We start from the raw sequence: 12,889 nt of genomic DNA, 5'->3' as shown, positions 1-12,889 counted from the left end.
GGAAAAACCATAGCCTTGACTAGACAGACCTTTGTTGGCAAAGTAATGTCTCTACTTTTTAATATGCTGTCTAGGTTGGTCATAACTTTCCTTCCAAGGAGTAAACGTTTTTTTATTTCGTGGCTGCAGTCACCATCTGCAGTGATTTTGGAGCCCCAAAGAATAAAGTCTGCCACTGTTTCCCCATCTATTTGCCGTGAAGTGATGGGACCGGATGCCATGACCTTAGTTTTCTGAATGTTGAGCTTTAAGCCAACTTTTTCACTCTCCTTTTTCACTTTCACCAAGAGGCTCTTTAGTTCTTCTTCACTTTCTGCCATAAGGGTGGTGTCATCTGCATATCTGAGGTTATCGATATTTCTCAAGGCAATCTTGGATTGCCAGGCTTCATCCAGCCTGGCATTTCTCATGATGTACTCTGCATATAAGTTAAATAAGCAGGGTGACAATAAACAGCCTTTACATACTCCTTTTCCTATTTGGAACCAGTCTGTTGTTCCATGTCCAGTTCTAACTGTTGCTTCCTGACCTGCACACACGTTTCTCAAGACGCAGGTAAGGTGGTCTGGTATTCGCATCTCTTTCAGAATTTTCCACAGTTTATTGTGATCTGCACAGTCAAAGGCTTTGGCATAGTCAATAAAGCAGAAATAGATGTTTTTCTGGAACTCTCTTGCTTTTTCGATGATCCGGCAGATGTTGGCAATTGGCTCTCTGGTTCCTCTGCCTTTTCTAAAACCAGCTTGAACATCTGGAAGTTCACAGTTCACATATTGCTGAAGCCTGGCTTGGAGAATTTTGAGCATTACTTTACTAGCATGTGAGATGAGTGCAATTGTGCAGTAGTTTGAGCATTCTTTGGCATTGTCTTTCTTAGGGACTTTATTCAATGTTCTTGTTTCATAACTGAACTCATCTTGCTCCAACAAGCACACCAACTATTTTCAGCTTTGAATTCTTCCCTTCCATTTCTCCACCATGGACTTTTTCCCAAATGATCTAGTCTCCCACAGAGAAATTCAGAATCCATTTTAGGGAACTCCCTCAATTCCCTTCCACTAGATTTACAAGTTTATCTACATCCATACCCCTTTATTTTCTTTTTCATTTTGTTGTTGTGGAAGAAGGGCTTTCCTTTTACTTAAAGTAAATCTTTTCACTTGTGTTATGGATCTCTTTCCTCTCACTTTTTCAGGGTTCCTCTTCAATTAATCATTTCTTCTTTTTATTCTCTCCTTCCCTGTTGACTCCTTTCCACTAGCATTTAAACATACCCAATTCTCTTGCATCTTAAGAAAAGTTTTCCCAAACCTTGACTCCTTCTGTTCAATATAAGTGGTGATTCTGGTCTTGTTACTGATCTTAAAGGAAAAGTTTTCACCTTTTCACTGTTGAGTATCATATTGACTGTTGGGTTGTCACATATAGCTTGTATTAGGTTGAGGTACCTTCCGTCTATACCACTTTGTTGAGAGTTTTTATAATAAATGAATGTTGAGTTTCATCAAATGCTTTTTTTTCTGAATCAACTGAGAGGAATCTATGATTTTTATTCCCCATTTTGTTAATGAGTTCTATCACACAAGTTGATTTACACATATTGAACCATCCTTGCATCCCTGGAATAAATCCAGCTTGCTCATAAATCCACTTACTACTGTATTCTTCAATTCAGTTGGCTAATATTTTGTTGAGGATTTTTTCATCTATGTTTATCAGGGATTATTGTTGTTTTTCAGTCCCTAAGTTGTGTCTGACTCTTTTCATCCCCATGGACTGCAGTATGTCAGGCTTCCTTGACTTTTACCATCTCCCAGAATTTGCTCAAATTCATGTCCATTAAGTTGGTGATACTGTCTCACCATCTCATCCTTTGCTGCCCTCTTCTCCTTTTGCCTTCAATCTTTCTGCACGTCAGTTTCTTTTTCAATGGGTTGATTCTTTGAATCACGTGGCAAAAGTATTGGAGCTTCAGCTTCATCATCAGTCCTTCCAATGAATGTTCAGGGCTGACTTCCTTTAGGATTGACTGGTTTGATCTTGCAGTCCAAGGGACCCTTCAAGAATCTTCTCCAGCAGCGGAATTCAGAGGCATCAATTTTTTGGCACTCAGCCTTCTTTATGGTCCAACTCTCACATCCATACAGAATTAACTGGAAAAACCATAGCTTTGACTGTACTGACCTTTGTTGGCAACGTGATGTCTCTGCTGTTTAATATGCTGCCTAGGTTTATCGTCGCTTTTCTCCCAAGGAGCAAGCGTTTTTTAATTTCATGGCTGTGGTCACTGTCTGCAGTGAGTTACTTTGGAGCCCAAGAAAACAAAATCTGTCACTGTTTCCACTTTTCCCCCTTCTTTTAGCCATGCAGTGATGGGACCAGATATCAAGGATATTGGCCTATAATTTTCATTTCACATAATATTCTTTTTGGTTATAATAGAAGGGTAATGTTGGCTTTTCAAAGTTAGTTTGCAAGTGGCCTTTCCTCTTGTATTTTTTGGAAGAGTTTGAGAATTGGTATTCATTTCTCTTTATATATTTGTTAGTATTAATCAGTGAAACTGTCTGACCCCGCACTTTGTGTTTTGGGGGTGTATTGTGTGTTTTGGGATTGCCAGTTCAATCTCCTTACTCATGATTCATGTATTCCTTCTTGATAGGTTGTAGGTTTCTAAGAATCTATTTTTTCTAAGTTCTCCAATTTGTTCTGGTATTGTTCATTATATTAATAGTTTGTTATGATTGTATGTATTTGTCCAGTATCAGTTGTAATGTTTTCTCTTTTATTTCTGCTTATTTTAGTCTTATTTCTTCTTTTCTTGGTAAGTCTAGCTAAAGGTTTTTCAGTTTTGTTTATGGCATTAAAAAGCCAGCTCTTAGTCTCATTGTTTCTTTTTTTTTGTTTTCTTTTTTCTTATTTGTCTGTTTCTTTTATTTACTTTATGATCTCTATTTCCTTCCTTCTGCTGACTTTGAGCTTTGTTTTTTCTTCTTTTTCTAGTTCTTTGAGGTGTCAGGTTAGGTTGCTTGTTTGATATCATTCTCTTTTCTTGATGTAGGCATTTATCACTGAACTTTTCTCTTAGAACTGCTTTTCCTGACATCATGAGTTTTGGTATGCCGTGTTTACTTTTTTTTTTTTTTTTTGTCTCAAGGTACTTTTTGGTTCTCTTTTGATTTAGTCTGTGATCCTTTGATTGTTCAGTAGCATATTGTTTAATATCCACATCTCTGTGTATTTTCCAGTTTTCTTATAATTGAGTTCTCAATTTATAACATTTTGTTTGGAAATATACTTGATATGATTTCAGTCTTCTAAAACTTCTTAATACTTGTTTTGCGCCATAACATATGATCTATTCTGGGTAATGTTTCATGTGTGTTTGGAGAGAATGTGTTCTATTGCTTTTGGATGGATTGTCCTTATAGATCTATTAAGTGCATTCTGCTTTTTCAATTGGAATGTTTAGTTTATTGCAATTCAATATAATTACTGATATGGTGGGTTTATATTTGCAAATTCATCATTTGTGTTCTGCTTATCCACCAAGTTCATAATTCTACTCTTCCTCCTTTACTGTCTTCTCTTGGGAATAACTGTACTTTTAAATAATTGTTTTTTTGTTTGTCCCTCTTTTTTATATCTCTCTGCTGCTCATTTCCTGCCTTCCTATGGATTAGTAGATTTTTTCCAGGAGTATAAATATCTATTGTCATTGAACTATTTTTTAAATTATTTCTCTTGAGATTACAATATGTATTCTTAAATTTTTACAGTCTTCTTTAAATTAAACTATTGAATTAAAAAAATACAAGAACATTGCAATCATATATGATTATTTAACCTGTTCCTCTTCCTTTATGAGAGAAGGCAATGGGACCCCACTCCAGTACTTTTGCCTGGGAAATCCCATGGATGGAGGAGCCTGGAAGGCTGCAGTCCTGGGGTCACTGAGGGTCGGACACTTCTGAGCGACTTCACTTTTCACTTTCATGCATTGGAGAAGGAAATGGCAATCACATATATAATACCTATGTATATTATAAAGCTACCATCAGTGTTATAATTTTTGCTTTAAACAGGCAAACATGTCTTTAAGAGGCCAAGTAGTGATACAGATTTTGTGGACCATGTAGTCTTAATCTGCCATTATAGAATAAAGGTAGCCATAGATAATACTTTAAAAAAGGCAGGGAAATATTCCAATAAAACTTTGTTTGCAACAGGTGGATATCTGGATATAGATTACTATGTTAACTGGGTATAAGTTTTTCCCTTTAGCGCTTTAAATATTTCATTTTACTATTTTCTGATTTCCATTTTATTGATGAGTATTCAGCAGTCATTTGAATTCTTGTTCTTGTGTAGGTAATGGGCCATTTTTCTTTGACTGCCTTCAAGTTTTCTCTGTGTATTTGACTATATTTTAACTACAATATATTTATGTTTAAGTCTGGTTTTGTTTTTATTTATTCTATTTGTCTACATTGTGCTGCTGCTGCTGCTAAGTCACTTCAGTCGTGTCTGACTCTGTGCGACCCCATAGATGGCAGCCCACCAGGCTCTCCCATCCCTGGGATTCTCCAGGCAAGAACACTGGAGTGGGTTGCCATTTCCTTCTCCAATGCATGAAAGTGAAAAGTGAAAGTGAAGTCGCTCAGTCTACATTGTAGATGTCTACATTTTCTTCATTATTTTCTCAATTTTTTTTGCCCATCCTCTCTCAATTATTTTCTTTTTTTTTTTTTGGTACTCCAATCACCTTATTGTGTTGTTGAAAAGGTTCCTTAGGTTCTGGTTGCTTATTTGTTTTCAATTTTTTCCTTTTCTACAGACTGCAAAAAGTTTTATTGATTTTTCTATTTCACCAACTTTTTATTTCAAACTATTGTAAAGTCTATTTAATAATTAATATAATCAACCATAAATTTTAGTTTTGGAATTTCCATTTGGGTTCTCTTTACAATTGATATTTTGATCATTCATTCATTAACATTTTACTTAATGTTGAGACATTTTTTCATTTCCTTGACTATAATAGCTATGATTATAATTCAAAATTTGATTGTGAGATTCAAAATTCTTATTTGTTTATTCCATTGTCACTATTTTTATTTTAGTGTTACTGTTGTTCTTCTGTTTCTCTTGTGTATGGGTCACATTTTCTTGGTGTGTGTGTGTGTGTGTATGTATGTATGTGTGTCTAATTATTTTGGATTTTGTCCTACATATTTTTAATGATATATCATAGGGACTCGTGATTCATTTATGTCCTTTGAGGAACATGAAGCTTTGTTCATTTGCTTGTTTAGCAGGTTGTTAACTATGCTGTTCTCAACTCAGAATTCTGAGTTTTAAATTTAGTTTTTTTTTTTAACTTTAGGGTAGTTATCTGGAATTTATTCCATATGTAATTCAAGGCTTATAGGATTGTCAGAGATTTGGGATATTTCATATAGGGAATTTAAGGGTCCTCTTCTCTGGCTCTTTCTTTTATTTTATTACCCACCACCCCCCACACCCCCGTTTTTTTTTCTTTTTTTTTGGTTTGTTTGTTTGTTTCTGTGCAGTGGGTACAGCTGAATATTGTCATTGATTCTTTAAAGCACTGAGACTTGGCTTATGGTCATGTTTTAGTCACTCAATATTTTGTTGTCTGAGACCTGTCCTCATGATAGCATCATTAAAATGGAAAACTCACCCAGTATCTTTTTGCCTTCTCAAGTGTTTTCTACACTTCATGCTTTTGGCTGCCTTGCAGAATGTGTGTGTTCGTGTGTATTTCACAGTTTATAATTACTGTGTGTTGGAAAGTTCTTCCAATAGGGGCTTCTCAGCCGTTACTCTATTTTTATGTCTCTAAATTCACTAATCTTTTCTTTTGCAGTCTCTAATGTTTTTAATTCAATCCAGTAAAAATTTTATTTCTAGAATTCCTATTTTTACAGTTTTAAATCTCTGTTGAGATTTCTCATTTATTCTTTTTTTTATTATTAATTATTCCTTTAAAAACTTAGATATACTTATGATACATGGTTTGTAGTTCTTGTGTAGTTCTTAGATAATTCTAATATCTAGGATAATATGGGTTCTACTTCTATTGGCTCTTTTTCCTTCAAATTTGGGTCACATTTACTTCATTTCACATTTATTTTTAATTTTCTGTTGTATAGTGAATGTTTTGAATGATGTCTTACGGGGAGTCTGGATTACCCTTTCTTTAAGGACACTGAATTTTATTTTGATAGGCAGCTAAATTACTGACAGATGTCCTTTAGTCTCTTAAGCTTACTATAATTGTTTGTCATTGTGATTTAATTTCAATTTTTGATTTAATCTTAGGGCATGACCCTTAGTCCAGGGTGGGTTCATTAATCCAACAACTTAGAATTTGGAGGATCAATCATAACAGAAAATCTGAGTTGCCAGGAAAGTTCTTTCCACTCTCACTGGGTTGGAACCTCAACTTCTCTATCACTGTACAGCATCTGGTATCCACCTTCAGTTCTCACCTCCCCAGGAATCATACTCTAATTGGGGTCCTGAAGCTGCCCAACCCACAGACATGAATGTACAGAGAATACTCTTGTATACTTTTGAGATCTTCCCTGTTTATAGATTCTTCCTGACTTGTGTCCTTCCTCATGAGTTGCAGGCATCAGGTTTTGATCTCTGTCTCCTTAGGTCAGAAAGAGTCCCACTTTGCTCAGCTGCCACCTCCCTGCACTCTAGGAGGAAAGTTTTTTCAGAAGTATATTAGAAGTGAATATAGGGCCTACCTAATTCCTCCTTATTAAAGAATCACAATCCTGGATTGCTTCTTGTTCAATGCTGGAAAGCTGTTACTTCGTGTTTTTTCCCCTGAGAATTTCAGAAAGTATTATTTAATTTGGCTGCACTGGGTCTTCATTGCTGCTTGTGGGTTTCTCTAGCTGTGATGAGCAGAGGCTAGTCTCTAGTGCAGTGCCTGGGCTTCTCATGGCAATGATTGTCTTGTCGCAGCATGCAGGCTGTAGAGCATGTGGGCTCAGTCGTTGTAGTGCACGGACTTTGTTGCCCCGAGGCATGTGGGATGTTCCCGGACCAGGGATCAAACCCATGTCCCGTGGCAGGCAGATTCTTCACCACTGGACCACCAGGGAAGTCCTCCTTTCTGTAATTTATATATATTTCAAGTTTGTGAGGGTGACTCAAAAGCAGTTACTCTGTTATACCTTGAAGTATACAGTCCCATCTTCCTCAGTTGGGAAGATCCCCTGGAGAAGGAAATGGTGACCCACTCCAGTATTCTTGCCTGGGAAATCTCACGAACAGAGTGGCCTGGCAGGCTGCAGTCCTTGAGGTCGCAAAGAGTCAGACACAGCTCAGTGACTAAACAGCAACAGATGGTCCCATCATCCAGGATAAATTTTTTTTGTCACTAATTAACTTTATATGAAAGCCTTTGTACTGTGGCCATACTATCTTCCTGTACTTCACGCGCAGGGCATATCTCTAAGCCCACCCAGGTCAGAAAATGAATCACAGGAGTTGCTGTGTCATAAGGAAGAGGTTCAGGAAAGACTGAAACTTCAGTTTCCCCTTTATTCCAGTCAGTTCAGTTACTCATTCATGACCAACTCTTTGCGACCCCATGGACTGTACCACGCCAGCCCTCCCTGTCCATCACCATCTCCCAGAGCTTGCTCAAACTCATGTCCATGGAGTCGGTGATGCCATCCAACCATCTCACTCTCTGTCATCCCCTTCTCCTACTGCCTTCAATTTTCCCCAGCATCAGGATCTTTTTGAATGAGTCAGTTCTTTGCATCAGGTGGTCAAAGTATTGGAGCTTCAACATCAGTCCTTCCAATGAACTTTCAGGACTGATTTCCTTCAGGATCGACTGGTTTGATCTCCTTGCATTATAAGGGACTCTCAAGAGTCTTCTCCAACACCACAGTTTGAAAGCATCAATTCTTCAGTGCTCAATGTTCTTTATGGCCCAACTCTATACTTGACTACTGGAAAAACCATAGCTTTAACTAGATGGACCTTTGTCAGCAATGTCTCTGCTTTTTAATATGTTGTTTAGGTTGATCATAGCTCTTCTTCCAAGGACTAAGCATCTTTTAATTTCATGGCTGCAGTCACCATTTGCAGTGATTTTGGAGCCCAAGAAAATAAAGTCTGTCACTGTTTCCATTGTTTCCCCATCTATTTGCCATGAAGTTATCGAACTGGATGCCCTGATGTTAGTTTTTTAAATGTTGAGTTTTATGTCAGTTTTTTTCACCTTTCACTTTCATCAAGAGGCTCTCTAGTTCCTCTTCATTTTCTGCCAGAAGGGTGGTGTCATCTGCATATCTGAGGTTTTTGATATTTCTCCTGGAAATCTTGATTCTTTTATTTATTTGTACACTTGGAAATGATTGTCTTTCAATTCATGATGTTTTGGAGTGAGAACTATATCATGTATTTGGAAAGGCTATACAGTATACCAGAAGGCATTCAGATGAATCCGAATTTGAATTTTGTCTCTGTATTATTGTGATCCCAAGATATTGTGAATAAAATCATTGTTATCATAATAGCAGCAAAATTCTATTTATTGAGTGTTTTAGCTTGTGGTAATAACCTCTATTTAAAAAGTATTTCTTATATTATCTCATTACATAATAAAATAATGCAAATTTATTGTTTGTGTTTTTTTTTGTTTGTTTGTTTTTAGTTTAGTTTTTTTTTGGCGTGCTTAGCCACTTGTGGGATCTTAGTTCTCCCACCGGGGATTAAACCTAAGCTACAGATTGAACCCTAGCCACCAGGGAACTCCCTGTTTACATTTTACTTGTGATGAAAATGAAGCATGCAAATGTTAAAAAAAAAAAAAGCAAAAAACTTTCCTATAGTCACAGAAATTAATTTAGTAGAAAAAATGTTCAACTCATTCTAAAAACTAAACTCTAAATCGTTATGTTACGTGGTATCTCTGAGTTTAGGAAAACCTTACAAGAAACCAGAAATGCCACCCTACTTCCAGAAGAACATTCAACAAATACATCGAAAAAACATAGGAGGAGGAGGGTATGCTTACTAGTTACTCATCTTAGTAGGAGAAGAAAATAGTTTTCAAAAATATGGCCACTCATGTAGTTTTGAAGAAGATGTCATATTTGATTCCAAAGAGAAAGAGCTAGATTTTCAGTGACATCAGCACATTTAAACAATATGGCTTTTTTTCTTTTTGTCAAGAAAAATGCAGCTCCTTTAATTTACTGGAAAGCAAGTGCAGTAGGTAGACTACAAGCTGAAGACGATTGTCTTGGAGTCAGGCTTTAACAGTGCCCTGAACTGGCATTGTAGGATTTAAGATCTGTTAGGCTTGGTCACTGGGCTTCCCTGGTGGCTTAGACAGTAAAGAATCTGCCTGCAATGAGGGAGACCTAGGTTTGATCCCTGGGTTGGAAAGGTCCCCTGGAGGAGGGCATGGCACTCCAGTATTCTTTCCTGGAGAATCCCCATGGACAGAGGAGCCTTGGTGGGCTACAGTCCATGGGGTTGCAAAGAGTCGGACATGACTTGAGTGTCTAAGCACAGCACAGGCTTGGTCATTAACTTGTTCTCTGACATGGAAAGAATAAATTTTTGTGTGTATCTCAGTCATATCATTTACAAAAGGAAAGGATTAGACAAGGTATTTTTTTTTTCAAGCTCTGTGACCATTTTTATAATCCAATTAATCTGTTTCTCTTTATCACAGGGCACAACCATATTAACATCTCTGACTTCTGTCCTGCACGATGGCAAGGAGTTTCCCAACCCAGAGCAGTTTGATCCTGGTCACTTCCTGGATAAAAGTGGTAACTTTAAGAAGAGTGACTACTTCATGGCTTTTTCAGCAGGCAAGCATGCTTCATTTTTGTCTGTACATCAGTGGTGAAATGAGAGAAGGAAGGGCTTTGCATGGAGGCTAGTCTGGGCTGGACAAATTGTCATTTGCATGAGGCCAGAGGCACCACTCCCAAAGTGCAGATAATTTCTCATTGGATTGGAGGCTGTATTTCCTGACTTCTGCTCTCTTACCCACTGCTGAGTCTCCTAAGAGCTCCTCCTAGATATCTAGGTTTCTAGACACTGCGGCTTTTCTCCCCTGACCTGATAAGTCAATTCACTCAATGTAGTCTGCATACCTTATATGTAGTAGACTCATGCTCACTCAGGTCCAGAGATACAAATGTGGGTAACAGATGCATCCTTCCTCTAAGAAAGAGGAATGCAGGTTAAAGGCAAGGATACTCCAGAGAGAAAATACTCTTCAGAGGGTTTCCGCTCTTTCAGTGGGCACCCAGAGAGAGAAGCTCCTGAATCTTGTGTTTTGAGGGACACGGCAGAGGGCAGAGTAGTTGGAAGATAAAGGAAGTTTTCTTGCAGGAAGAAACATTTTATATTTAGTATCTTCCTTTAATTTTTCAGGGTCCTTGAAAGAAAGAGGTAGGATACTTTAGACAGTTTAATGAAGAGACTGTTTTCAGAGGTGTGGACACGATTAAGGGAAGTGGCAAGGAGTGGTCAAGTACTCAGGGATGAGCATCAGCAGGACGATGTTACCATCCTATGTTGAAGAGTCAGGAGAAGGAGGGTGTTGCTGAAACTCAAGCAGACTTTTAGCAAAGAGAATGGCTGCCTCAGCAGGAGATGGGTCTGTAGGTTGGAGAATACAGCCACTGCTGAAACTGTGGCCTGACAGGCTGGGACTGAGGGAGGGCATATTCTAACCTTCTCAATGTTTAATCCTCTGAGTTTACTCACAGTAAAGAAGGTAACTAACTATTGGGGTTGTGCATTCCAAAGAAATCAACTTCCTAAACACAGAGTAGGTGTAAAAGAAAAACAAACAGAATGGATCTGGGAAGATGGAGAAACACCCCCAGACTATGAACAGTGCCCAGAGGTGATCGCATAGAGAGACAATGCTAATCTTATATTCTTCCTGAATTTTGGGTTCATTGTTGCATAATGAGCCTGCTCGAGATTTCTGCTCAATTTACAGGGTTTGTGGGATTGCTTTTGTCCTGATACTGTGCTACCATTATAAGATCTAAGGCTTTACCTTATAAGCTTATATTCCAGTGTGTGGGACAGAGGAATAATTACAATTTCATGTGAAATATTCTGTATTAGAAGCACTAATAAGTCTTGTGGAATACCAGTGAGGGAGTAAATTATATCTACCTGAATAGATCAAAGAAGTTTGTATAGAGTAAATGACAGATGCAGTGGATCTAGAAGGATGTAGAGAATCTCAGCTGGCAGAGTTGAGGGGATGAGTATTTCATTTGGAGGAATGACTGGAAATTCCTAACACTTGAAATAGCTTATGTGTCCGGGATTGGTGAACATGTAGTCATACTTTTGTCTAGTTTGTGACATTTCTTTTTATACCTGATAGTGGTAAACTCTTAAAATAGTGTTAAAACAGGGACATGGCAAGGTCAAGATTATTGTTAGGAATCAGATGAGGAGAAATAAACCTGTTGTTGAGACTTGGGTTGGAGGTAGATGGAGAACATATAGTGTGTCTCATGCCGATTGGGATGAGCGAGTGTGTGTATATACGTCTGTTTGTGTGTATATGTCTGTGTGTGTGTGTATATCTGTGTGTGTGTGTGTGAGTGTAGAAAAATGTCACTGGCCACCCTCAGGAAAGCAATTCCCACATGGGTGTACAGAAGGGATTAAAAAAATATATTAAATAGAATGTACACAGAAATATGTTCTGAGGGAATGAAGCAGACCAGATTTTAGTGTAAATACAAGCCATTGGTTATTTGGTCTTTCCTTAGTTTATCTATTTATTTACTCTATTCTTTCATTTCACATTTATCTACACCTCCCTGTGCACTAGGTCAAATGAGAATTATATGGATATTTCATTTATGTCTCATTTTTAGGAAAAAGAGTTTGTGTTGGAGAAGGCCTGGCCCGCATGGAACTGTTTTTACTCCTGGTCAGCATTTTACAGAAGTTTACCTTGAAACCTCTGGTTGATCTGAAGAACATTGATACTACACCACTTCTGAAAGGGGTGGGATCTATACCACACTTCTATGAGGTCTGTTTCATTCCAGTCTGAAGAAAGGGCTGCTGCCAGATTGCAGATAAGCCTCTCCAGCTCTGTCTACACAAGCTGATGCTCTTTGCCCTTGCTGTTAGCTATGGTCCACCTCTCCCTTAAAGTCAGGAGTGACATTCCTGAGCCCTGTCTCTTCTGATTTTCTTTAAGATTCAGTTCAAGTTTTGCTTCATGAACTACAGCTCACTGTTTTGTCTTCAATAAAATGTTTTTTTGTAATTCTATCCTGAGATCTTAAGCTGTATCTTATCTACAGTGAAAAGGTACCTTATAAATGTCATACTTTGATTTTTAAAAAAATTAGAGTAGAAAATTATCACGTGTTAAAAAATATATGTGTATAATGTACTCATCTCTTACTGCTATTATCTCTTCAGGGGAGTAATCTCTTGACAGTTTGGCATGTATAATTTCTGTTTTTTCAGTGTTCATTAAAGTGTAATCGTATGTGTGATGTATATGTTTTTATACATGTATACATATATATATATATACACATACATACATACATGCAGGAAGAAAGCAAAGGAAGATTCATCCAGCTAGAGGGAATAACATGAGACAAAAATTACATTTGCTCATTATTTTCAAGGCTGTGCTTTCTCTTTTCCCCTAGTTATTAAACACAGACCCACACATAGACCCAGTTACTGATATACAGACATATTAAAGCAAAAAAGAAGGAAAATAATATGTATTTATGGTTATATTTGAACACACAGAGAAATATGCATGTGTGTTTCTGTAGATATGTGTGTATGTATGTATTATTTA

At 37.5% G+C, this 12,889-nt stretch overlaps 1 protein-coding gene across 1 annotated transcript in view; it reads left to right on the top strand.

Moving 5' to 3' along the window:
• LOC112581647 (cytochrome P450 2C31-like) overlaps positions 1–12,569 on the top strand; it is a 57,305-nt gene extending 44,736 nt beyond the window's left edge. Inside the window, exons 8-9 of the mRNA XM_025274461.3 lie at positions 9,743–9,884; positions 11,934–12,569. Of these exons, the coding sequence (XP_025130246.2) occupies positions 9,743–9,884; positions 11,934–12,115 (324 nt within the window). The 3' untranslated portion in view covers positions 12,116–12,569. The remainder of the gene's footprint in view (positions 1–9,742; positions 9,885–11,933) is intronic.
• Positions 12,570–12,889: the final 320 nt, after the last annotated feature.

The sequence above is a fragment of the Bubalus bubalis genome, chromosome 23, assembly GCF_019923935.1.
Source record: "Bubalus bubalis isolate 160015118507 breed Murrah chromosome 23, NDDB_SH_1, whole genome shotgun sequence".
Taxonomy (NCBI): domain Eukaryota; kingdom Metazoa; phylum Chordata; class Mammalia; order Artiodactyla; family Bovidae; genus Bubalus; species Bubalus bubalis.
This window is presented reverse-complemented; position numbering and strand designations above follow the sequence as displayed.